The following is a 26,306-nucleotide window of genomic DNA, read 5'->3' as shown; positions in this document are numbered from 1 at the left end:
GAAGATGTGCATTCCGACATAGAGATGAAAATTACGATCAAAGATGTTTATCTTCCAGAATAAGTGGAAGTGGGTTGTGATAATAATAACCTGCTCACATCAGCACCCATTCGCAAGTTCTTGGGCTAGGATGTTGACATCAGCTAGGCCCATTTATACTCAGGGTCTTACCAAATAGAAGCTGTCCCCTTGGCCAAATCCTAATCTATCACTTAGACAAATACTATTGCCTATCACCACGAAAACAAATCACATCTTTGACCATGTGAGAAATAAGAAGCCTTGGCAAAGTCGTCACCAGTCTACCTGTCTGACAATCACTAGTTTATCTGGTGGATGGATAACAAAGGTTTAACTTTGCAATTCATGTCAACTTCCTTCCTAGACCCTGATCTACAGTGTTTTTAAAAACACATCATCTTGAAAGCTGTACTGCATTTCTCTTCCTTTTCTTTTCTTTTTTTTTTTTTTTTTTTGGCTTTTTGAGACAAGGTCTTGCTATGTGGTTCAAGGCTGGCCTTGAGCTCACTTTGTAGCCCAGGCTGGTCTCAAACTCACAAAGATCCTCCTGCCTCAGCCTCCTGAGGGCTGGGATTACAGGCATGCGCCACCACGCCCGGCTTCTCTTCCATTTATCAACTAAGAGAACTCATTCTCCCTGACCTCTCTGTAGTAGCTATTCCTGGGCCCAAGGACACTGTCAGAGGGTGAGGGAAGACCCTCCCACACCGTTCCCTGCCACCACCAGAACCTATCTGAAGGTGGCATCATCTCGGATCCTTCTTCCTCAGTACACTACAGTCGGGTCTATGGTGCTGTGATAGGAAGCAGTTTAGACAGCGTCACATGAAAGCAACTAGCCTGGACTACAAGAATGCTGTGGCTGCTACAGATGCTATTTTTATGTGTTGCCATACCTTTAAAGATGGGAACTTCAAAAGCAATACCCATGTGTAAAATAAAACAAATCCAAACAAGCTCCCCCTAATATCTTAAATTCAGTGGTGTACATCTGCAGGTCCGCACTTTGTGGCCAGTGAGAGTGGCGCTCCTGTCATCCTCCGGTGCTGGGTTGTAAGAGCTCCTTCCTGAAATCACCTTCCTCTGTCTAACACGTTATGTGCTTCCCTGGACTAAACAGCCCCACTGCCATGGTTTCTGTTGAAAGTGGAAAAGCTCCTGTGAGACTGCTGCTTGCGTATTCTTCATTCTGAGCTCGGAAGGACCTCTGATCCATGAGTGGTGGGGACAGGAGCATCTTTGGGAGGCAAAGTCCACTGCGTGTTGCTGGTTTTCCCGCCACGACCAACCTGCTGCGCTCTGAGTTCAACGTATCCTTTGTTGTCTGTAGAATCTGCTTCCTACCAGTGAAACTGAACATCCTGCGGCTAAGGGTGAAGGCGCAGAGAAGCTCAAGGATAGGGGTTCTGACAGGAGCTGGCTGCTCCCGAGCTTAGGCAATAACAAAACAGAATATTCAGACTGAGCGCTACCTCATGACCTAGTACTGCACAAAAGAAACAGCGCTGTTAGCAATTCCTGATCTTCATTCCCCTCACCCATGGGCCCAGTGCGGGAAACCTGTGCAAACACAGCAGGCATGCTGATTTGGAATCCTCTCCATAAATAAGATGTGATATTTTTTAAAGTTCTACACACAGAAAGCAATTCATTCAAGCACTGAAAGGAATTTCACTCTGTAATAAGGAATTTTTTCCTAAAGATGAAATCATTCAGTTTTTTTTTTTTTTAATAGTCTTGGAAAGACTTTGGAAAGAGAAAAATGTATTTTTCTCACAATATTAGTTTGTTATTTCGCATTAGCACATGCACACAAAATGTGTTCTTCAATATATTATTCTGATTAATGTTTAAGCATCTTGCTGCTTGGTAATTAATCATAGTTTCAAACGGATGCAAGCCATGTTTGTGACCGGGTGCAAAACTGGTAGAAATTGCCTCCACAAATGGAGAGGAAACTTCAGACAAAGGAACTTTCTAAGACTAAAAAGATACACAGTGTTTTTGTAAAACTCCCAACTCAGAAAGACAGAACTCCCAAGCCTTTAAAGGCATGAATTAACCTGAAACCTTTATAGATTCAAGTATATTAACATTGCCTGGAGTTCTCTGATGAAAGGAAAGCAGGAGGCTTTGAGATGAGCCTCCCCTACTCCACAAAATAAGGCCTTTGCATGTTGGTGGTTAGCAAACAGAATGCCACTGCAGATGAAACATCTCTGCTTATCAAAACCAATGTCCGTCACTCTCCTCCTCCTCACTGTCTAGATAGAGGAGAGCAACTTTCTTTTCATCTGAAACCACTGACCTCTGGTCTACCATTCTCTGCAGCTGCACCGTCCTATCAAACCCAGCTTGCTCCGTGCCCTCCTCTCTGGGGGCCTGCCCTCTATCCACAGCAGAGGCCTGGGAGCTCACGCCAGCTGCCCGGTCCTTCCTGCTGCCAGTGTCTCTCCAGGCGCCATGGTCAGACACACTGTGAGCTTCCGCTTCCGCCCCTGCCTCTTGTGTCCAGGTGGGAGTAGCCTTTGTGCTACTCACATCCATCTGAAAGGTAAAGGAAGTTTCTTTGGGCCCCAGGGCAAGGTGTCCTAGGGTTCTGCTGCTGTTGGCTGGCTCACCTAGCTCAGGGGGGTCCTGTGAACCAGCAAGTGCAAATGTTCTGGACATGGGTCCATGGATGACAATGTGTTCAGAGGTTTTGGTCTCTGTAGGCCCTAGCTGGATGTGCCTGAAGGATCTGCTAACCCCTGATGTCATTTCTGCCCCTGACACGTCCCCTGCATTATGCTCCTGAGGTGATTCAGAAACCACCCTTTGGAATGTGCTCTTTTCAGTCATGAGGATTTTTCTACCTGAAGTGTAACTGTGAGTGGCCTGGGTCACATCTGCTGAGCCATCACTGTACATAGGGCCTTCCGAGCTGCTGAACACCATGGATTGGGAAACTCCCTGCTCGGTGGTGGGCTCCGGCAGCTCTTTGGTGTGCTCAGAATCCCCCCTGATGGCCCCCTCTGCTTCTTCTGTGGGGGGCACTATAAACTGGATTGGTTCCCTGAACCCTTCTTTTGGGCTTAACTGGAGGTGCCTTACAGAAATCTGGGTGCCCCCTGACTCCTCAGTTGCAAAATAATCACCAGCCCGCACTGCCCCGGAAACGGGACCCTGAAAACTAATTTCCTTTTCAGCATGAAACTGCTTGGCACCAAATGTGCTGTGCCTCGCCGATCTGTCCATGTCTGTGGACAGCTCTGCCGGGCTGGGCTCTTCTGCACCCTCCGCCTCCTGCCAGGCAGGGACTGGGCCTTGGAAGATGACTTCGGTGGGCACTTGACTTTGACTGGGACCCATGGTAAGGTGCCTCTCAGACCGGCTGGCTCCTGGCATGCTGGCTGCCTGACCTTGGTCCTCACTTACCTCCAGTGTCTCTGCAGTGGGTCCTCCGTAGGAGACTTGCTCAGTCCTCCAGATTTCAGTGGGCCCCAGTTTAATGTGCCTCACAGATGGGCTCACCTCCTCCAGCACATGCGACTGCAGGAAGCCGCTTGGGCTGCTGACTTCCACCGTGGCCAACACCGGGCCCTGGGCAGTGGGCTCTTCTGGGCTGTGAGAGGCCTGGCCGGCATCATCCCTCTCACCAGCTGGGCTGTACAGTTCCGTAGTGGCCCAGCGCTTGAAGGAAATGCTACCACTGGGCACCTCCACTCCACCTTCCCTGTCCGGACTACCAGGCCCTTGGCCATGTCTCTTGGCCAGGCTGTCTCGTACCACCGACTCCACTGCTTTCTCTATTTCCTCGGCTTCGTCTCTGCTTAGCTCCTCCAGGTCTAACTGATCAGCATCCACGGTTTGGGAGAGGTTGACCTCAGCCACTAGGGTCACGGAACTGCTGTCCGTGTTCTGGAGTTTCTTTACATCAACTGAGACGCTCCCTGGCTCGTGCTGGCCCTCTCTGGTCAGGGCGGACAGTTCTTCCTTCATGCGCTCTGGGAGGGTTTCCTCCAGCTTCCCAATGACCTCTGCCAGCTGCTCTCGGGGCTCCTTGGAGAAGGTGCCCCTGATGGAGGTTTGGAATTCATGGGGTATTTTGATTTCTTTTTCAATGACTGTGGGTTCAGCATGAAATTCACCACTCGCTTCCTCCTTCCAATGGGCAGAACCCATGTCAGCCCCCAGGGAATGTGCTGGAGCACCTACGTCCTTCACGTCCTTCTCTCCTGCCTCACTGTCCCTGTTTCTCCTTCTCCAAGTCCCCTGCACAATTTCATCTTGCCAGGAGTACCTGATGGTGGACTCTTCTTCGATGTGGATCTGCCCGTAGACTGAGCCTTCATCCTCTCTGTCGTGCCCCACCGGGTACTCATCCGGGGTTGACACGAAATAACTCTGCTCTCCCTCTGAGTCACCTGCCTCCATCACTTCCTCCACATGAGTGATGTTCTCCCGGGCTGGCCTGGTCCTTTGAGGCCGATTAGCTGAGAATGTGACATGGGTTTCTCCGTCACCTTCCTCTTCCTCAACAAGCCCCCTGGAGCTGGGAGACATATCATCAGCCTCCTCCACCTGGAAGGGGGTGGAGAACTCCTCCGGCCTCCTGCCACCTACGTAGCTCATGGGCTCTTCCACAATCTCCACATTGACGACCTTTGCCTTCCCCTCTCTTCCTTTCAGACCAAGGTTGATTATGTCTCCTATCATCTGCTCTGCTGATTTCCCTTTCAGGCCCACTTCCTTGACATCCTTGCTTAAGAGGTAGTCTAGCCTGGCTTCATCAGAAACATCGATGTCTTCTGTCAGTTTAGATTCCACGACTATCTCTGTCTTTGTTGCCCTTTCACCCGGAAGCTCTTTCCTGTCCATGTAAGTGACTTTTGTATCTGGGAAAGAGTTGGCAGATGCTTCCCCCTCGGGAGACTGGGTAAACTGCTGAAGGATACTGGTAACAATGTTTTCTGCTATGGTTTCTGTCGTGGAGTCACCCCGCAGTACACTAGCTGTGTCGCTGGTGTCCAGCCTGAACCTGGTCTCTTTTGTTACTGCTTTGCTACCCTTGCTATCACTGGTATCCTTCTCTCCAGGTGTCTGTCTGTCTTTCGGGGACGTCTCGGACCTGCTGCTCTGGGATACTTCTAGCCTAACGGGTATCTCCCTTTCTTTCACACTCTCCCCCTTCTGAGATTCCTGCCCTTTGGCCTGCTCCCTCATTTTCTGGCTCTCTCTCTTCCTTGTTTCTTTATCCAACTTTGTCAATTCCTCCCATCTTAAGTTTCTTTCCTCTGAGGCTTTCTCTTTTGAGTCAAATATTTTCTCTTCCGGCTTCATTTGGATGGTTCCCGTGCTCCCTCTCTCTTGCTCCCTTGTGGCTTTCGCTTCTGTTTTCTTTTCCCAAATGACGGTCCTCTCATTTGACCGAGTGCTTGCCAAAGCATCTGCCCTGACGTTGTCCCAGCGGTCTCGGCATGCCTCTTGGGTGATGGTGGAACCTTTGGTCAAGTACGTGGGGGCATCCCTTGTACCTTCAGTTTTCGGTCTATCAGGGAATGTCCTCACGTGAGCATCGGTATTTCTTACAAGACCTCGGGTTGGAGAGAAAGTTCGGAAATTGGTTTGACTGTTGACAGCTTTCTCATAAACGTCTTCATGCTGGGTGGTGGCTGAGGTAGAAGATCCCCTGGCCAGGAACCCTCCTCTGGCAGTACTTCCAATAGATATTGTTCTCTGAGACCCAAGGTGCCCATTAGAATACATAGCTGGGATGTGATGTAAACCCACCAAAGGGGCTTTCTGCTTTGGAAATAGATTTTTTTCATTTTTCCTCTGTAATACTGAGTCAGTATATCGATAGGATGTGTTTCTGATATCTGTAGAAATTGAACAAATGGTTAAAATGACAGGTACCACTCCTTTTTGTTTTTTTAACATCATAAAAGCACCATTTTAAGTCTAAGCCCATGGCTTTAAGATAAATTCTATTACCACAGGAAGGTCCTTCTAAATAAAATATTTTCAGTCCTCCAATTAGCTTATGATAGCTTTAGAAATCCTGTCACAATATCATATAGTGCTCCACATATTTCTGCCTAGTACTTTTCTCTAGTTACTGATTTTAAAATAGTCATGCATTTTAAGGGAAATGTCAGAGGTCTGATGTTAAAGAGTAGCATATGTGCCAGAGAAGTCAGAGGTGATGGTGTTTGTGGCTGAAATTTCACAATATTATGATAGTTCAGAATCATTAATTTCTACTTTGTTGAAATAAGTTTATTTTACTTATTTCAGCAGAGAAGAGCTCTATAATTACAAAGCATATAATTACTGAACACCAAATCGCATACCTCTGCTCTGTTTAATATGCTTTTATTTTTCACTGGTTTCTATGTGAGGCCAGCAGGTACTGAAGAATTTAACTTTTTAAGGCTTCTTCTCTTCTACTTTTACATTTGATAGCTCTGTCATTTGAAAAGGTGCTGGAGCTTTCAGGTCTTCAACACTGCCATCTGCTCTAATCCCATAATCCTGGAATTGAGAGGTATTCTCAGGTGTCTGGTCACAGAGAGCTCCACTCCTCGGAGAGCCCAGGGTGCTCATGGGAAAAGCAGGAATTAGAACGGGCCGGAAGTACTATCTGCCTTGAAAGCGCCCCCTAGTGTTTACGCAGACCCCACCAGGCTGAGCCGGGCCAGGACGGCTCTCTTGCCTGGTCTCCCTCATGACACCCAGGGCCAAGGGCCTCCTTCAGATCCCAGGATACAGGAAAAAACACCAGGCTAAGACATTTTGTCCACAACGATTTCTCTTGTTAACATAGATCTTAAACTGAGATCATCTGATCTTAAACTGAGAACTTCTGGGAGTTGAACCCCCAGAATACAGTAGTGGAACCCTCTGTTTTTAAATTAAGGTTCAACAAGAAACATGGATGATCACAGACTGGCTCTAGATCTATTACCCTGTTGTCAGGAGGCCAATATTATTTTAGGCAATTTTACAAAAGACACATAAGTGCACTGAGAAGTACTGATCTAGGAACTATCAGCACTATCTAGGAACTTATCTGTGGGTTTACTAGCAAATAGTTCTGTGCAGGACATAGAACTAGTTGGAAGCTCATGCCAGGCATGGTGACACATGCCTATAGTCCTAGCACTTGGGAGGCTGAGGCAGGAAGATAGCTGTGAGTTCAATGCTAGCTTGCACTATATAATGAGACCCAGTCACAAAACCAAAGCAAACCAAACAACAAGAAAACCAACTAGTTGGAAGCTCAAAGTTGAACAGAAGAGTTCACAACTAGTAATCTTTATTCTAAAGCTTCCTTCTTTGGCATACTATGTAATTGCCACAATACATTTAGTTTACAAATATGAAGTCTCTGTTTCTTTAAAGAAGCTTGGAAAACAATGAATCAAACAAGTTAACAAAGATTCCTGTTAACCCTCTTCCTAAGGCTCCCAAGTCTAAAATTAGTAAAATATGAACAAGCTCCTGGCTTAGCATGTTGGTCCCCCATGGAGCTTGGTCCTGGGCCCTTTTATCTTTCTCTTCCTCCTAGGTTATATGATACACTTCCAGACTAATGTATCCACATGTGAAAAATTTAGGTGAACAAGGCAAACCTTGAAATCTGGTGAAGGAATCACTCTTACTGTACAGATGTCAGATGTTAACTGATGCCATGCAGGCTGGTTAATGATCATATTCATGGACACCTTTGCATTTTTCAGACTCATTTTCAAAATGAGAAAGCAAACTTGTTGGATGTTGTCAAAGACCAAATCTCCTGCAGTCATAGATGATTAGAACTAAAGTTATTATTCTGAACCTAATGATATGTCAAAAATGTGAAGTGCCTAATGAGAACAGTGGAGACTAAAGTAAAATTACTGAATTTGTGGGTTCTGTGGGTTCAACACCTGCATTTTCAACCACCAAAGATTAAAGATATTGGAGAAGAAAATGTACCTGTGTTGAATAGGTACACCCTTTTTTTCTTGTCATTATTCCCTAAACAATATAGAATAATAGCTATCGGCACAGCACTTACACTGTGTTAGGTATTAGAAGTCTAGAGATGATTTAAAGTGTACAGGAAGTTGCGTGTAGGTTCTATGCAAATACTACATCATTTTGTATTAGGGACTTAAACATCCACAGATTTTAGTATTCAAGCAGCCAGGGTGTGCACTGGAGCCAATCTCCCTGATACGGAGGGACAACTGCATAGTGAACATATTTTGTCTGTAACTTAACTCTGTCACTGCTTAGCCAGAATTTCTCTAAGATTGTAAAAGGCTTACAGGTTTTTTAAAAGTCATCCAAGAAGTTCTTAGGTCCTTCTAATGAATATCAGAGTCTCTTGTGTCAGTTGTGTGGCTCTAGGAAAGATGGCCTTGACCTGAAGCTTAGGCCTGAACTAACACAGTCCTCAGGACACCTGGACACATCTTTCTAAGCCACCTAGGGTCGTGGAAACTGTACAGTTTCCCCCACCTCTATACCAGCGGGTAGCAGCTTCAGGGTGCTGACTGCCTGTTGCCCAAGGGATAGCACTGCTACAGGTTACAATCAGAGCTATCTGCTCTAGGGGGCTGGGGATTTAGCTCAGCGGCAAAAGCGCCTGCCTGGCAAGCGCAAGGTCGTGAGTTCGGTTCCTGGTACCGGAGAAAAACAAAAAACAAAACAAAACAAAACAAAAACAGAGCTATCTGCTCTGGAAAAGAAAAGTATGTCTCTTTCAAGGGTGTGACAAACAAGTCCACATCCTCACCTCTCCCCCTACCAGTCCCATATTAGGTGGGAAGTGTCTCAAAATGTGGGTTAGGTGAGCAAATATGTTTATTAAGGACTTTCCCCACCTGTTCTCATGCACCTAACAAATAACACCCCACTACACAAAATCTTTCTGATACTTAAAAGGCAGATGAACTACTGGCACCTGAAAACCCATAGCTAAGCCCTGCCCTTCTGGATAAGCTGCGCTCTCTCTCTCTCCGTGGAATGACCAGTTCAGATGGTCAGCATTTTGAAGTTAAATAATGAGCTCCTCTTACATTTACCTTGTGGCCTGTTTTCAACTTCCTCAGTCCAGATTAATATCTCTGGATTACTTTCTCCTTCCAGTAAAGCCCTGTAAAAAGAATTTTAAAAAATTCATGAAGCAGTGAGAGAGAGCAGGGGGCTGGGGAGTAAAAGTGATCCAACAGTGATACGTATCTGCACCACTTCCCCAAGATGAATGTAACTATGGTGTCGCACAAAAGTATACCAACAAAAAAAATAAAAGAAATGGAAGAGAGAGGGGCACCTCTTGTAAAAAGCACTGGGTAGCACCTGTTGGATGTTTTAGGCCTTGCGCCCACCAAGGGGTGAGGATGCCACCTGCCAGCCTCCACAGACCCGAGCAGGCCTGTGCTGCTCTGCTCGCTGCCGTCCCTGGCACCCAGCGCTACACCTGCCACCACCTGAGAACTGCCAGCCAGTTCCGGCTGAATGAAGAGATAGTGCCAGGGCTTTGGGAGCACTGGGGCCCCAGGGCCTCTGGAAAGCCTCCCCACTCCAGGACAAGGAGCTCATGTACCAGGCAGTGCTCGGAGGGGCACAAGAGCGAACGCCAGGGCCCGGCTTCTCTGGGCAGTGGGAAGGGATCAGGACCACACTTCACGCTGGGCTCCAGGGCCCTAGAACACTTGCAAACCCCACTGCTGTCTCCGGAGTCACAGGTCTGAGGCAGCCTGCAGCGGGGCTGAGAGGGGAGCAAGGCATAACACTACTCGTGGGGGAGGCGGATGGGCTGCATCTGTGGTTCCTACGCTGGGTTCCACGGGGCCATCTTGGCGATGAGTACAGGGACGATAAGAGACGGGGGAAGGTGGAACCCCAGTCCCCCCACTGCGCATATCTCCCTCAGAGCCTCAGTCCATCCCGAGCGCTGTCTTGTTGGCTCTTTCCATAAGACGGTGAAAAGTACCCAACTAGGTGATTTCTAAACTCTGGAGTTAGTCTTACATTACTGTGCACAGCCACTGCTTCAGGCCCTGGCGTTGAGTGGGGAGTGGACTCACAGCCTCCTCAGCTGGTCACTCCAGGTATCCCTCGGGCTGCTGGCAGCTTTCGGCACAACAGTTGTTCGGTTGCTAGAGCGACGTTGTGAAGTCACTGACCCCAGTTCCCAGAAATACACTGTATATGGTAAAGGGCAAGAAGAACCATAGCCTCTCTGGAAATGCTGTAATTGTACTGCGAGCTGGGCAGGAAAACAGAACGGGCAGCCCAGATTCGGGCAGGGACTTGGCTCGTGCAAAGTGTACCAAGACTTCTTTCCATGGGTAACTGGTAATCCCCACAAACGCAAGAACCCCACGGACAGCTGGGAGAAAGCAAAGGAGGCAGGAGGAATCCCCGCGAGGGGCACACAGGTGGACTTGCCAAGGACGCGGCAGCTGAAATGCACGCATGTGCAGACAGCAGGGCCCAGCCCTGCCTCTCAGGAAGAACGCCAAGAAACAGGACACCGGCCGCTAACTCGTCCCACACCCTCATGACCAAGCAGTTTAGGTTTCAGGAACACAAACAGCCTCCATCACCGAGGAAACCCTGAGGTCTGTGCAATCAGAGGAACATTCGGGGTAAAAGCCAGACTCTGAGGGGCTATCCCCCGGGATAGCAACCGCAGAAAAGGGCCCATTCTACAGATAAGGCAGCCAGAGCAGGGCCCGGGGACGTGGCCAAACCCTGGTTCTGATCCTACTCGGGCGCCACAGGGCCTCTGATTCAGGCGGAGGCAGAACCAACAATGGCTGCGGGGTTCAGGTCAGCAAAAGATAGCAAGGCAGGTCGCCCTGCGGGAAATACGTCTTCCCCAGCCCTCGTGGGTGGATGGTTCTCTTCTTTCGGGGGAAATCTAAAGCATCACCAAGCAGCTACTGAGCCCAGGAGAGGAGCAGTGCGATGGTGCACAGGTGGGCACTGGCCCAGGAAGGGGGACGAGATGCAGCAGTAACATCGCCCTCACCGGGCAGGCCCTTCCCCGGCCCTGGCAACACTGCGCATGGGTGCAGCTCCGCCTCTCCTATCCAGGACCACGAGTGTGTGGTTCTGGCTGTCCACAGCGCAGGGCCGCTGCCCTGGGGAGGGGAGGCTGGAGTAGAGACAATATCCTGCCAAGGGCCGAGCTCACCAGGAAAGGAGTGAGCCACAAACCCAGGTGGCCCGGGCTCCTAAACCTGCCCTGCCCTACGCTAGGTCTCCCTGTGAGCTCAGAGATGGTAGCATTTTACATGACTGTCAGGAAGCACAAATCCCACAGGCGGACCCTCCACAGCATAGGCATGAAAGCAAAGTCAGCACATCTCTCTTGGTGATTTCATCCAGAACACCCCGATCAGGGGGCCCCTGTGAGAGCCCCTCATCTGTGTTCCACGACCAGGGGCCAGATCCGAGGAGGCGGGGCCTATGTCACCGTCTCCACTCCCAGCGCCCAGCACCGGGCCTGAGTGCAGAGCTGGGCACCAGGCATGGCGTTCACATATGCACCTCAGGAGCAGGCAATGTTCTAGACCCTGCTAATGTGGCCCCCAGGACTGAGTGGCAAAGGTAGAAACAAAATGCTGAGCTTTCTTCTAATGCTCTTCCTGGAGCGGTTTCAGGAACAGACGCTACAACTTTAAGAAATGCATGGAGCAGAGCTGTTCTCAGAGGCTGCCATCAAACCTGGCTATTTTGAGAGCAGTGGAGGAAAACATTGCCTCTAGGCTCTGGAGATGGTGAGAAATGCCAACCCTCTGAATCACCGGCTATTAGTGAGCATTTCACACAGCTCCACAGGTTGGCAGCCCCTCCAGCAGGAAAATAAGCAAACTGTCGGAAAACCCCAGTCCCTGGCCTCACTAAGGAACCCGACACAAATCATGAGGTGGAAGCAAGCTGTAATGTGGCCTCTGGCCGGGCTCCAGGCCCTAATGGGTCACCCGCGTCCTAACTGGCCCGGTGGCAGACTGGCTGGCTGACACAGTCGATCCTAATGGAATTTCAGGGCATGTCTGCTGTTGTTCAGCACTGTAGCTACAAGGCCGCCACACAGCGCAGCCCCCATAAGGGAGGATGGGGGCGGGGAGGGAGGGTCAGGCGGAGGAAGTCTGCAGCGCAGCTGTGTGGAGCTGCTGAGGGCCTGGGGCCTGGGGCCTCAGGGGTGCTGCCCTGGTGTCTCTCTACATGCAAGTGTGGAGCTGGGGGAGAAGGAGGAGGAGGCTGGGGACCCTCAAAGCCAGGAGAAGGAGCCCCCTCAGTGCTCCCTCACTGGGCCTAGGGGAAGGAGAGCTCCATAGAGGGACAGCGGCTGCCCCGTCACCCCAGACTTGGGCCACTGCCGGTGAGTGACTGGGGAGACCGTGGAACTGAAGGGAGAGGCCAGGTCTGTATCTAAGAGGGAGAAGGGTCGCTGGCTTCATGTGAAGGGAAACAAGGAGCTGGCCGTGCTGGGCCCTTTCCTGTTGTACCCCTGTGGCTGCTATGAAATCCCATCCTGAAAGCACTCTCTAGGTCAGTACTAGAGACTGGAAGAGACTGGAAGCCCAGGGTGTGGAAACAGAGACGGCTCTGGAGGTAGGTTGCCCGGAATCAAATCCTGGGCCTACAACTTTTTAGCTCCAGATGCCTGGGCAGGCTGCTCACACCCGCCGTGACTCAGTTTCCCCATTTGTGAGGTGGGGAGGACACAGAGGTTTGTGGTGGTAATCAGGTAAATAAGTGGAAAGTTCCCAGAACAGTAGCTCCTGCAGAGTAAGTATTCAGTAAACGCTAGTTATCGGTCATCATCGTGTCCTCCAGCCGCAGAGGAAGTTCGTCACAGGAGGTACAGGGGGAAGGGGCTCAGGATCATTTAAATTTATAGATAATTGAGTATTAATTCATTTGTATGGCTGGCAACCAAATATACTGGTTGGTCGTCTCAATCACGTATTCTTAAAACTCCCAAGACTTTATTCATTCTAAATATTTCACCTAGTAACCAAGTAAGGCTCAGTGTGGCTGCTTTTGTACAAGTCTTAAAAAGCAGGATTTAACTTGGAAAAAAAAAATGAAATGTACTTCCCAGGTCCTCAAGAAACCTCTAACTATTTTCCTTTCTGACACATGAAAAGTTCTAAAAAATAATGGAGAAATATCATTAAAAGTAATGAAGAAATATTAAAATGATGAACTCAGGAGCATTAGGAGTTATCTGTGGCTTTGTTTGCAGTCCAAGGGGGCTAGAGACCGAACGACGCCGTGTTCTTGTGTGTTCAGTTTACAATGCTCTCTCTGCTGGGTGGGATCTGAGATCGGAAAGAGGAAACCTCCCGTGACAGGGCCGCCCCCGCCCCCCACCGACATACAAAGCATATTTTTTTGACACTCTTGTTTTTAACTTCACTTTTTAAAAGGACCTTTGTCTTGAGGACCTGAAGCGGTTCATCTCTGCACTACATTTTCATAGCTGGCTAGGCAAGAATTCTTTCAGGATTTTTCTTTTAGGACACTATGCCTTCCTTTTTTTTTTTTTAAGGTGAAATGTAGAATAATCATTACATCCTTCACCTCCCAACACACAAAATAAAACATCTTCTTTTTGAATTCTGTCCAAGGCTGCATTATCTACCAACCTGGCCAGAAATCTGGGCGGGGCCAGTGATACAGTTTTCTTATCCTTCAGTTCTGTAAGTTTCACACTGTTTATTCCTGAGCTCACTGTTGCCTTGGTTTTTAAATTTGAACGCTTCTCATTATATCTTCTAACACTTATTGCTGATGATAGCTTTGTACTCTGGTGCTTGGGTGGGGCGCTATTTATTTTGTAACTGTGCTTCTATCAGTTCTCAGTCCACGGCGGCTGACCCAGACCCTCCTGGCAGCCCTGAAGGCTCAGGACACGGTAGGCTCTGCCTTCGCTGCGTCTGCCATCTTCACATCATCGCCTGATTCCCACGCAGCAGAGTCTGCTCTGGGTGGTCCAGACCGCAGCAGCGAGCGATGAGCTACACACTTCTCACTCCATCCTGCCCAGAAACCTCCCGGTCCCTCGGGCTCCCCACCGACCCCCTTGCCAGCCAGCTCGGCCCAGCCCAGCATGGCCACTTCCAGGTCCCCATCCCTGGAGCTCCAGTGACTGCAGTGACCTCCCCAGGCCCCTGCCCCATTTCCAGACACACAGACCCCTCACCCTCACACCCTGGCCGCCTGTACCCGCCTGTCTGCGGCTGCCTTCCCGCCCAGGGTGCTGGCACAGCTCTGTCCCTGCCTGCCACTTGAGACCCCTGCAGCCTGCCTCCTCCTGGACCTCTGCTCAGGACCCCCGCATTTTCCTTCCTGCGCACATTTTCTTAGCCGTGTGTGCTCACCGCCTCTCTCTGACAGTCCCGTTCCTAACTCCTCGCTCCCCAGCCCTCTTCAAGGCCCAGCTCCAGTCTCACTCCCTGAAAATCCTCTCTGAGCATCTTCATCTGACCCTGAGAGCTGGCAGCGAACCCTCTTCACTATAGCCTTGAAATGTGCATTCCATCATTGTAACATCCTGTATCCCGCCACCGCTCTTTTTTTTTTTTTTTTTTTTTTTTTGGTACTGGGAATTGAACCTAGGCCCTTTGCACTGAGCTACATCTCCAGCCCTTTTTATTTTTTTTTTTTTTTTTTTTGGTACTGGGAATTGAACCTAGGCCCTTTGCACTGAGCTACATCTCCAGCCCTTTTTATTTTGTATTTTGAGGTAGGGTCTTACAACGTTTCCCAGGCTGGGCTCGACTTCCAATCCCCTTTCCTGTGCCCTCCCAGAAAGAAGGGATTACAGGTGTGCGCCATGGTGCCCTGCCTGCCTGAGTTTTTCTAAACACAGGGTGCCCCTCTTTTCCCCTCCCTTACCTCTTCCTGTTTCTCCCCCCTCTTTATTTCCCATCCTCTATGTCTGTTAAATCCCCCCTACACACACACACACACACACACACACACACACACACACACACACACGGCATCCTTCGAGATGCTAACCAATCTCACCACCCTCCTGAAAGCTTCCTGGATCCTCAAAAGCCTTGTGATCTCCAGAAACCTGTGTGCCTCTTGGGGCCTCCTGTCTTCTCCCACTCAGAGTCATGCCGCTTTACCTACAGCTTATGTCCCTGAACACTGAGGCCATGCTGCCCCTTTGCCGTCCCCGTAGCCCAGCATGGCATCTGCCCCACCACGTCTCCGCAGCAAGCTGAGGGCACGTGCTCCATCTCCCGAGACACTCGAGGCTTCAAGAGCACAGGTCTTGTCCATCTATGACCCACAGTCTTCCAGTAAAACTGAGCTGCTCAGGGACACCCACATGCCTGGCACTGTCACAAATGCCACGCTGCCTCAGTCCTCTCCCCCAGGCTGCTGTCTGCCGGGAAAACCCTTACCATAGCATCATTTCCTGGCTTCTCCTCCCACCAGAACGGAGCACTGCCTCTCCCAGGAAGGCCTCCCGGCATGCTTCATGGGCCTGCACTGTACGTAGGGCATCATTATCCTAGAGCTGAGGATGTGGTTGGAGTCTCTTCACTATCTTCCACGCACGGCACCTGAGTGTAAGGCCTGAAGCTCAAATCTCAGACTGTCTTTTTACCAGCTGTGCGATCCTTTAGGTAACAGCGTCTTGGGACCTGGGCTTCATGCCTCTTTCATGAAGTTTTAAAGCCTGGAGATACTGTCTACAAAGCACTTAGGACACAGCAGGTGCTAAATGCGGGACAACTGCTATTACTTGTCATCTACGAATGGTCAGCATTCAGGCAGGCGACTGTAGGATGCTAACAAGGACGGACAGGCAGGCGGTCAAGAGACGACGTTAACTTAGCACTGTGTTCACTGGAGAGGCGAGAGAGCAGGCACAGGAGTGCTCGTGATTCTTTCAGCTCTTCTTATGTGTACATTTTTTTGTAACAAAATGTTGGGAAGAATTAGACTACTCATGTTGACATGAATCTGCAGATTAAGGAGTAAGTTGGTTGCTCATCTAGGGTGTTTGGAGGTTCAAATTCCACCCAAGCCAGCTCAGTACCAGGAGGCACCAGAGGATTCTGGGACCTCAGGCAGGCTCACGGTGGCCCTGGGGGGACAGTCACACACGCTGTAAACAGCTAAGACTGAGCCGCAGGGCCTGGTGTGAGTCTGTACGGCATCCCTACACCCTCCCTCTCCCACACTTGTCCACTCTTGGCCTCCTGCTCCAGGCTGCTGTGATGTGGCTTAGTGTTTACCCCACCCCCGGGCCGTTTTGCAAGCAGCAGTGTGTACACAAGGCTCCCCTGGATCCAGTAGGTTCGGGGTGGGTCTAGAAGTCTGCACAGTTTCATGCTGCTGTTGCTGCTAGACTATCCTATGTGCAGTGAGCCCCGGTTCTCTGTGCTGGTGGCTCCTGAAAAGCACCTAGGAGGAGTTTCAAATCACTATATGTCTCCCTACCCCAAAATCTAATCAGAATCTCTAGAGCTGGGCCTAGGGGTCAGCGCTTTTTTCAGGTCTCCCAGTACAGCCCACATCCTACCCTGCATCTAGCTTCTCTCCTCTGAGCTGAGAGGGCAGTCAACACTCACACTCCAAGAAAAGCCTCATGATTGTGTACTAGGTGATAAGTACCACGAGTCCCACGCGACCGGCCACTGGTGACAGGCAGATGGTAGCAAGCACAGCCCCACCAGCCTGCAGGCTCGCCAGGCCTTTTCTCCCAGGCGGCCACCGCCCCAAGCCCAGCACCAAGGCTACTGCTAATCTCCGCCTCGAGTGCGGAAGGCAAAGGCGGAGACCAAGCTGCCTGTTCCCCGGCACTGGGTCTCACTGTCACGGTCACCTGCCCGGCAGGGCACCTGAGTCTTCCCCCACCACAAATGGGCTCACAGAGCTTGATAAAAACCTCCGGTCTTGAACTCTGCAGTTTGCCTGGCTTCCACTCTATTATTTTATGATTACTTTATTAAATTATATATTCATGTATAAATTGCAAATCTATATTTGGAAGTCATAAATATGCAATTCTGTTCTTGTATGATTTTGTGTTTCTCTTTCACTATGAGACTTTCAGGAAGGGGCAGATATCTGAGCTGGGAAGGACTCAGGGCCCTTGAGAGCTGGCCTTGGTCAGCGATAAACTGCAGGAAAATGTCTTGTAAGCTCTTAGGAGCCCCGGTCTCGTCCCTTTCGTACAAGATGTGCGATCAGATGAAGCACAGCATGGAAACCAGTCAAAGCTTTTGTGGGAGGGGGACAATGTTCATCTGAGGGAAAACCTGGGGAAAATCAATATAAAGTCAGAAGTGTGAGCAATTCTAGCCTCAGTTTCACCCACGGTCAGCCCCTGTGCCCCAGGGAGCTGTGACCACCCCACTGCCTTCAATAAAGCAAGGGTGGGAGGAAGGTAGCTTTCCCAAAAACAGTGGGTCAAAGTTGGTAAAGATCTGGTGGATACCTTAGAGAAAGTAAAGTTCATTAGATCAAAAGTGCATTAATACAAACAGGAGTTTCAGCACCTGTCCTCGGGTTTTGAGCAACAGCACAGACTCTGGAAAAGAATCACACTTTAAGCCTCTCCACAGTGATAAAATTAACCACACTAGGCTCTGGCTGATGGAAAGAGATGAGTTCTACTCAACTTCCCTATGCCTTTGATGTCCACGGGTATCTCCCAGGCTGAACCCAAGAGCTGGAAGCAGCAGGGAGGCCAGCAGCAGTTCTAACACTGATGCAGGGTCATCTGTAGCTGGGGGGCTAATAGCATCCTAGGCTCCCGCCAGGGCTCAACATTTTCCCCATGCAAACTCAGAAGGCAGAGAGAGGTGCACTGAAATTGATCGCTCACACCCAAAAAGCACTGATGGCTCCAAATCCCTCGGAGATGGCCGCCCCAGCCCATAAGTGGGCAGAGAAATGCCAGCAAAAGACAAACAATAAACTATTCCCGCTGACAGGAAGGCTGCTGACAGTGAGCAAAAATGCCTTGCAGTCGATGCCCTTGAAAAAGCTAAGCGGGGAGGGCTACAAATACCCTACCAGAAAGCTGGGCCCTGGACTCTCAGGCAAGCTGCCCACCTGTGGACTCTTTGTCTTTTTAGGACCCAGCACTGCCGCCAGGACAAGGCAGAGAAGAGGCTTGCAATCCCAGTGAGACAAAGCACAAGATGAAGTCTCCTGCTTGCAAGGCGGAGAACTATTAAAAAAGGGAAATGGGCAAATCTGAACACCTCTGTAGTTCCCACCTCTGTAGGAAAAATATTCCCCTGATGCAGAGTGTTACCTAGCATGGGTGCAGAAGGCAGTTCCTGGGCCTGCCTGTCATCTGCCCTAGCACGGTGCCTGCTGTGGGCCACCTGCCACGCCAGTCCACGTGACTCAGAGAGGCTGACCGTATCAACTCTGGGGCATTTCACCCTCCTGCCCAGGCTGGGCCCAGGGACCACGTTAGAACCCGGGGGGAGGAGGCCCCCTCCTGCACCTAGGGCTCCAGGGTGAGCAAGCTTAAGCCTAGAGCTGCTTGGGGCCCCACCTTTTATGAGTGAGAAGAGCCCAGAAGAACGAGCCAAGGAGAGGCAGGGCCAGATCACTATCGAAGTCACCCAACACTAGACCCACTGTGCCTGACACTCAGGGCTCTTTCAGCTTTGTGAGCAATAAACTCCTTTTTGAACCTGAGCCAATCTAGGAAGGGTTTCTGTCACTTACACTGAAAAAAAAAACCCTGATGTATGCCTTCTTTCCCCTTCGTAATGCCTGTTTTGATGCGTTCCTCATTAGCAAAGTTTACATCATCTTACGTAGCCTGTGTGTGAATACAGAACCAATCAATCTGCCAATTGCCCCTGAGATTTCCAAGTGTGCAAGAGAAGGACCCAGGGGAGGACAGCGAGCTGGTACCCCCACTCTCCTCACTCTGAGCCCTGAGACTGGGTCCTTGCTGCAGAACTCAGCCAGAGTGAGGCTCTCGGGGGAGGAATCAAGGCCTAGCTCCAGAACCACCCCTCAGTTCAGCTGAGCTCTTCCAAGGCTATTGTGCCTGTGGGAAGACCTCACCCACTAGCAGCCTCCTTGGGCACAGGCCAGAGGCTGTCTGATAGCTAGGTCCCTCTTCACAGATGGAAACAGGGCCAGGGTGAAGGTCAGGCTGGCACAAGTCTTCCAGAAAACAAACACAATGAGGCAGGTTCAAGGCCGCAGTGTGGACTACAAGAGTACACCTCCAGACACCCTGTCTTTAGTGGGCATCAAACCAACCCACGCCACTTTGATACTTTGTTTTTTTGTTTGTTTGTTTGTTTTTTTCTGGTACCGGGAATCGAACTCAGGACCTCGCGCTTGCCAGGCAAGCGCTGTGCCGCTGAGCTAAACCCCCAGCCCCCCCCCACTTTGATACTTTGAGAGCAAAGAATCGTGAGCAAAGATCACAGAGGCAGCCTGCAAGGTGTGACGAACTAGGCCGGTGCCCTGTCCTCGCTCTGCCTCCAACCGAGGTCTCTGCTTCTGATCCTCTCCGGGCTTAACTGTGTCATCTGTTAAGGATGATGCCACAGAAACATGGCATGAACAGCTATCCTTCTGTTCTTCTGCCAGGACAGTTGCCAAAGCTCATTCACACCTGCAGTCAATTTGTGCTTATCACCATCCTGAGAGCGAGGCAGGTGTCGTGTCCACTTAACAAGGTTTGGTGCAGGTCTGGGTCAGGTCTGGCTGGCTCTGGCCCTCACCAGCCTGTAGCCTGCGTGCCAGGCCTCTCTCTCGTCTGTACAAGGGGTGCATGGGTCCACCTCAGCGTGACCCAGAGCAGAGACTAGCTGCTAAGTATTTGGCACCAGGCCTGGCAGGCAGCATGAGCTCCACAATGTTGAATTTTGTCCTCCTGCTTGCAAGAAGAAATCGGGGCCCTTGGCGGCAGCAGCCTTGCTAAGTATGAAAGCTGCCAGGAAGTAAGGGGCACCCCCTTAACCAAAGACCAGCGACCACCTGGGGGCAGAGACGGGCTCATCAATGTGAGAGAGCACTTCTGCCTGGATCCCTGCAACCTGTGCCTGCTCTGCATGCAAGCCCTCTGGACGTTCTCTGACCTTCCCACCTAAGCTGTATAGGTTGAATTCAACTCAATGTCTTGATAAACAAAACCAGGTACCCAAGAGTTCTATGCTAATCTCATGGCAGAGATGCACTCTTTGAAGGCCAAACCCATGTGGAGAGGGAGGGATGGGGCATCAGTGCCCTGAGATTTGAAGCAACAGCACGACAGGCAGGTGGACTTAGACCCCCTGGGTCTAAATCTGGCCCTCCACTTTCTAGCTCTGTATCTTCTCTAATTTTGTTCCTCTGTAAACAGCGTATCTAATCTACCACACTGACACGTGCAAGGCTCTTAAGCAGTGACCATGACACAGCAACGCTAAGCAAGAGTGCAAGGCTCAGCTGTCACCTGCCTGGTGATCTGAGCAAGCCCCTGATCTTCTCCCTTGGGCCCTGGACTCCTCGCCTGGGCATGCCAAAGGCCGCTCTGCTTGTCAGAAAGCCACGGGGATGCCTCAAGGGCTACAGTGAGTTCACAGCCCTGGTGTCTGCCGGGTAGACAGGGCACAACGTCCTTACCTATAGGTCGCCACCTCCAGGCTGAGACCCGTCTTCACCTGCACAAGCTCCTGATAATCCCGCAATCGCTCAGCCATGGCCAAGGTGAGGGCTTCCTTCTCATCCTCCAGGCAGTCGATCAGCCTCTAGGGAGAAGAGAAGCACTTTGAGATCCAAGAACTGGAGCTTCAGGGTGTCGAGCAGAAGGCACCAATACTGCAGGATGTAAAAGGGGATGAAAAGTCTCCAGGCTTATTAACCACACAAGCATTTGCAAGGATGGTTCCAAAGATTGTATCTCTTCCATATGGGAGATATTCTCATTGTACGTGGAGGATGTGGACAGGACACTTGTTTCTCTGGACCTTGTAGTAATAATGAATGTTAAGGAGTTTGTTCAAATCAGGATACAGTTTAGATATTGGTCCATATATATGGAAATCCAAAATATCCAACTGGTCAACAAGATGCTATTGAAAATAAGCCATGGCTACAATTCAGGGGACTTTACAATACTTAAGACAGAAGTCACTGAGAATTGAACTAAAATTGCTCCCAAAGTCATGAGTTCCCCAGGAATAAGCAAGTAAACAGATACAGAATTCTTTGTTTCACCCAGAAAATCTACTTTAAAATCCTCTCAGAAGAAATATGTTTTGGGTACAAATGAAAACATTCAAACTTGGACATAAATCTTCTTTTCACATTGTACTTGTACAACACAGTTAATAAATACTCCTCGCTGCTTCTTCCCAACTCTCACCCCAGTTAATTACCTCCCCTCCCTACCTCATCCTAGCTAGAAGACATGGCCGCCCCCTGCATCCCACTTCCAGACCAGTGGCCCCAAGTACCAGCCACACAGCACGCCCTTGGCAAACTGCATTTAAAATGAAACGCTCATGCTCACGTACCCTTTTAAACTGCCAATACTTTTTAATTAATACACATGAGGCTTTGTTTGTACCTTTTACATTTTTGTGTTTCTTTCCTACTTGTAAACTAGTCCACTCTGAGAAACAGTTAACCAAGCTGTCTTGGTTACTTTTCTCTCCTTGCTGAGACAAAATACCTGACATCCAAAATTAAGGAGGGAAAGGTTTATTTAGCTCTCAGTCTGTGGAGGTTTCGGTGCATAATCAGCTGGCCCCAAGCCAGGGTGGCATGTCACAGGGGCAACACTTCCAGGCAGCAGTAGACAGCAAAAGCAACAAGAGCACAAGGGTAGGGAGAACAAGCCTCTTTCCTCCCTTATATTGCATGCAGGCTACCTGCCCTGGGGAGGGTGTAGCACTCACACCATCTCCCTACCCTCCTCTTGCACAGGCTCAGGATGTTGACAAAGTGAGGAGCCTGGCCCTCTGCTGAGTCCCTTCCTTAAAATTCTAAACTTCTCAAGTTGACACAATGAACAACATCTTAAAGTGGTAAGGGCATGTCCTCTATACCCTAGGATATTGAACTGCTAGTTATATAGTTAAGCTTCTAGACTTCTCAAGTTGACACAATGTAACAACCATAACAATCACACAAATATTTAAACATTAAAGTAGGTCTTTATACTTGTACTTCTGATGTATAATAGGAAGTAGCAGTGTCTTTGAATGCTAGGAACTAAACGAGGCCACACCTACAAACACCTATCACTGGAGAATTCAAAAACTGTAAAACTACTGAAAGAAAAAACATTTTCCTTGTTGCTGGAATCTGGCCACCAGAAGCACCTCATGAGATCCTGAGCATTCACACCAGATCTGTAATGTCTGCAGAAGGAATGACCTTAACTAAGACCTCGCCCTGGATTTATTACTTTTAAGTGCATCATCACCATGCTAAGTGTTCTGCTTTCTATAGCAGTTCCATTCCAAGCCAATGATTATGTTAGGGTCTCTTTGTACATAAAGGGTACTAAAGACAAAAAAGCAAAGCCTACTTATTTTAAAGCAAAGAATTTTAAGAACCACTGACAACTGTCTCAGAGTGGACATATGTTAGCCCCCAAAGCTGGCACCAGTAGCAGATAAAGTAGTTCCCCAAAGCAGACCACTTGCAAGTCTGGATTTAAGGGACGGAGATTCAGCTATGACATTCACATATTCTATAACTAAGTCTTGGTGTTAAAGTCCTATATTCCCTTGCTTTAAATTCAGGTGGAAGGTTAGAAATACATATATATATATATATCTTAGAAATAATTTAGAATGTAGAAAATTTGATCTAAGCTTTAAAACTTAAAGATCTGTAACTTATTCTTCACAAATAAGTTCAAGTGTTGCTACACTGCTTAGTAAAAATATTGTATTGAACAACAAAAAATATTGAACTCAATTCTCCACCTACAGGTAAAGATTTCCCAGTTGGGCCCAAGGTGTAGGTACAAACTTTCTCTCTTCCCACCAAGGACACAAGAATAGCTCTGCATGCCACAGAATACAAAGAGCGAAACCAAACTGCCCTGAAGTGGAGGTCAGAACAGAGGCAAACACATTTCCATATGACTCAACCCTCCCTAAACTGCCAGAGGGAAAATCCATTGACTTTGGGAAGCAGGAAGTAGGAACATAAATCCGATTGGTTCCTGACAATCTCCACAGAAACCATATTCAACCTGGGTGGTCAAGTGAAGCTTCAGACTTGGGCTCTGCTTCGCCAGAAGTTTTCCAGCTGTGAGCCAGGTCAGAGGGCTGGGACATCAGACACAGGATACTAATTCCAACCCAAGAAGAAGCCTTTTTTCCTTGTGTTGCAAAAAGCTGGAGAAAGAGGTCACATTTTTTTTTTTAGCTGCTCTGTGAAGAACTTGCGGGCAGCCTCACAAGTAATGACAAAATCTAGGGAAAGCGCGTTGCTGTTGGTGTGAGAAAACAATTAGCTTTATCTTCACCCATTGTGAACCCCTTCTTACCCACACAGACTGGATAAGAAGAGCTTGCCGAAGTTTCCACCACTTAAGACTTTTGAATGTTACGGGTCAAAGAGAATTAAATACTGTGATGACCTTACTCAGAGACAAAAAAATACATGCATTAGTAGGAAGCAAGAGCTCGGTGTTACCTAAGTATGTGCGGTTCTAGCCCACACAGTTCCCTAAACTCCACACATAAATCTTACCATCCTAGGTGAGCATTTCAGAGGCATCTCAACGCGGACACGTGGAAACTAGAACCCAGTCTCTGACCCAAACCTGCCCTTCTGCACCACCCCTTTCCACAAGAAGCATCCCCTCTTCCAGGTGCTCAGGCCACAAGTCCTGGCTCACCTCGGAGACCCTCAGGCCCCGTCTCCAGTGAATCCATCGGCAAACCCTCTTGGCTTCAACTTTTAAGTAGGTCCCTTTTGGGCCCTTTCTTCTACCCTGGGCCCAAGTCTCCAGCGCGTGGATTACTCCAGGAGTCTCCTAACAAGGTCTCCCGTCCCCACTCTTGTCCAACAGTCCACTCTCAACAGAGCAGTGACATTCTCCAGTAAGATGCTCCCCTCTACTCAGGACCCTCCCCTGGCTTTGTGTGGTGCTCAGTGTCAAAGCCCAAGTCCTACAGCAGGCGTCTTCCCCCTTGCTTCCTCTCCCAGCCATCCTGACTTCCGGGCTGTCCCCCAACACCATGCACTGTTGTCACTTGAAGACCTCTGACACCAAGGGACTTTCTCTGTTGCTTTTGTATTTCTCCCAGAACCAAGCCTGCACACTAAGTGCTCCATAATATTAGTGGGATGGATGAACCCCATAGATGTGGGCTGGGAGTGACTTCTGCCATCCCAGTTTTACAATGGGGAGACTGAGTCATAGGAGAGTTAGGGAACTTGACCTGCCCAATGAGCAATAACCTTCACAAGTTAGAGCTGGAAATCACCCACGTCCTTAGCAACACTGTCCTTGCTCTCTACTTCTAGGGGAAAGAAGCGAATTCACAGAAGATGGTATCACTGGATGGGAAGCAGGTTGGGGTCCTATTCCAGGTCAGGTGTGACTTGGGGAAGCCCCTTCCCTGGGTGGCCCAGTTCCTTGTATCAAGGAAGGGCAGGTCAGTGGTTCTAACTCCACTTCCAAGTGCCCACCTCATTCTTCCATCAAGGTAAGTCTGCTCTCAGCTGCCCCAAATTTGGGGTTCCACTGAAAACCTCACTACGGGGGCAAGGATCTTGCTGCTGAAATGCACACTGAAACCACAGCTCCAAGGTATGACATGAGATTTAGACAAAAAAAACTCCACAAACCACAGACAGAATTGCAGAAGTCCCCTATCACGTTATGGTTTCTCCCCTGGTCTCCAGCTCTTTGAATACTGAAATACCAACTGGGGACCCAGAGATGATCAATAGGGCTTTGGTAATTCCGAGCGGCCACCTGTCACATCAGCACAGTCACTCCACATCATGTTCCCTTCACTTCTCTTTTTAAAAATTGCACAAAAACACTCTATCTTGAATCTTCGGCTTACAGCTGCAAACTGTTGTCTTAAAATCTTTCTGATTTTGCGCCTGCGTTGTTCCAAACTGTCATTCTGGGAACTCCTGATAGTATGATTTGGGACTATTTCCAATTCTGGCTAAGGCCGGGCAGGGCAGGAGCAGGGCACCAGCACTGGACTGGGTGTTGGGCACAGGTGTCAGCCCGTGGGTGTCAGCGATGAGGAGGCTGCTTCTCTGAACAGGAACTGTTTATATCAGTCTGTGCTTGTAATAACATCCCGCCACAGGGACCTGCTCTCCCTCACTTTTACACTATCCAGGGGTCTGACGTCAGCTCGCACCGTGAGCAAAATATCTCTGATTCCTTTTCATATTGTGGTTGGTTCCCCGGAGGGGTCGGGGTAGGAGGGAGCCCAGACAGCCACGATCGGGATCGGTTGCCTCCAGCTGGGAAATCATGCTGGCAAAATAAAGCCCATTTTGGAAACCAGCCTAAGATCGGGCGCCCTCCACACACAGACCTGCGATCATCTTAACTCGCAGACCTATCCGAGTGGGAATGCGCTGTCCCTTCTGGAAGTCAAACAGGTTTCTCGGTTGACTTTTGGGTCTGTCTACAGAAGCACGGGGAACTGAAAGAAGAGCCGGGGCTAACACAGTGGCTGGTCAAGATCTAAAGTTAACCTGACCAGGTGGCGGGGGCCGGGCTGTCCACTAGGACCTGTCTGTCCCGCTACCTGAAAGGGGCCAACGGACCACGCCCTTCCCTGGCTGGAGAGATGCCTGGACCCTGTGGTTTCGTGGCGAAGTAAAGCGGCTCTCAGCGCCTGGATTTCTAGGTCTTTCCTGGCGAGCCTCCCGCGTCCTCGACGCCGCTCCCCGGGTGAACTTGCCTAGGGCCCGGGGGACCTCGCCACTTCCCCACCCCCACCGAGGGCAGGATGCTGGGCAGAGCTGGGGGGAGGGCGCCGCTCGGGGGACGGACCTGCCGCTCCTCGGCCTGCAGCCCGTACTCCTCTTGCACCCGCTGCAGCTCATCCTCCAGCCGCGCGCGCAGCTGCTCCAGCTCCAGTGCCTGGCGCTGCAGCGCCTGGGCCTCCTGCGCGCACAGCCGCGCCTCCTCCTCTGCCTCTCGCCGGCTCTCCTGGCCCCGCCGCAGCGCCTCTTCCAGCTCGCGCACCTCGTCCTCGTACAGCCGCACCGTCTCCCGCCACGACTCGGCCACCAGCAGCTGGTAGCTGTCGTGCACCTCCCGCAGGCGCGGCGGGGGCGCGGCGGGGCCG

General features: G+C 49.9%; 1 protein-coding gene across 1 annotated transcript in view; it reads right to left on the bottom strand.

Moving 5' to 3' along the window:
* Window positions 1-1,204: 1,204 nt before the first annotated feature.
* Synm (synemin, intermediate filament protein) overlaps window positions 1,205-26,306 on the bottom strand; it is a gene marked incomplete in the record, with an annotated part of 25,731 nt that continues 629 nt past the window's right edge. The window contains 4 exon segments of the mRNA XM_013512539.1: window positions 1,205-5,882; window positions 9,078-9,148; window positions 20,635-20,759; window positions 26,009-26,306. Of these exon segments, the coding sequence (XP_013367993.1) occupies window positions 2,248-5,882; window positions 9,078-9,148; window positions 20,635-20,759; window positions 26,009-26,306 (4,129 nt within the window).

The sequence above is a fragment of the Chinchilla lanigera genome, unplaced genomic scaffold (genome assembly GCF_000276665.1).
Source record: "Chinchilla lanigera isolate Chin_1 unplaced genomic scaffold, ChiLan1.0 scaffold00015, whole genome shotgun sequence".
NCBI lineage: Eukaryota > Metazoa > Chordata > Mammalia > Rodentia > Chinchillidae > Chinchilla > Chinchilla lanigera.
This window is presented reverse-complemented; position numbering and strand designations above follow the sequence as displayed.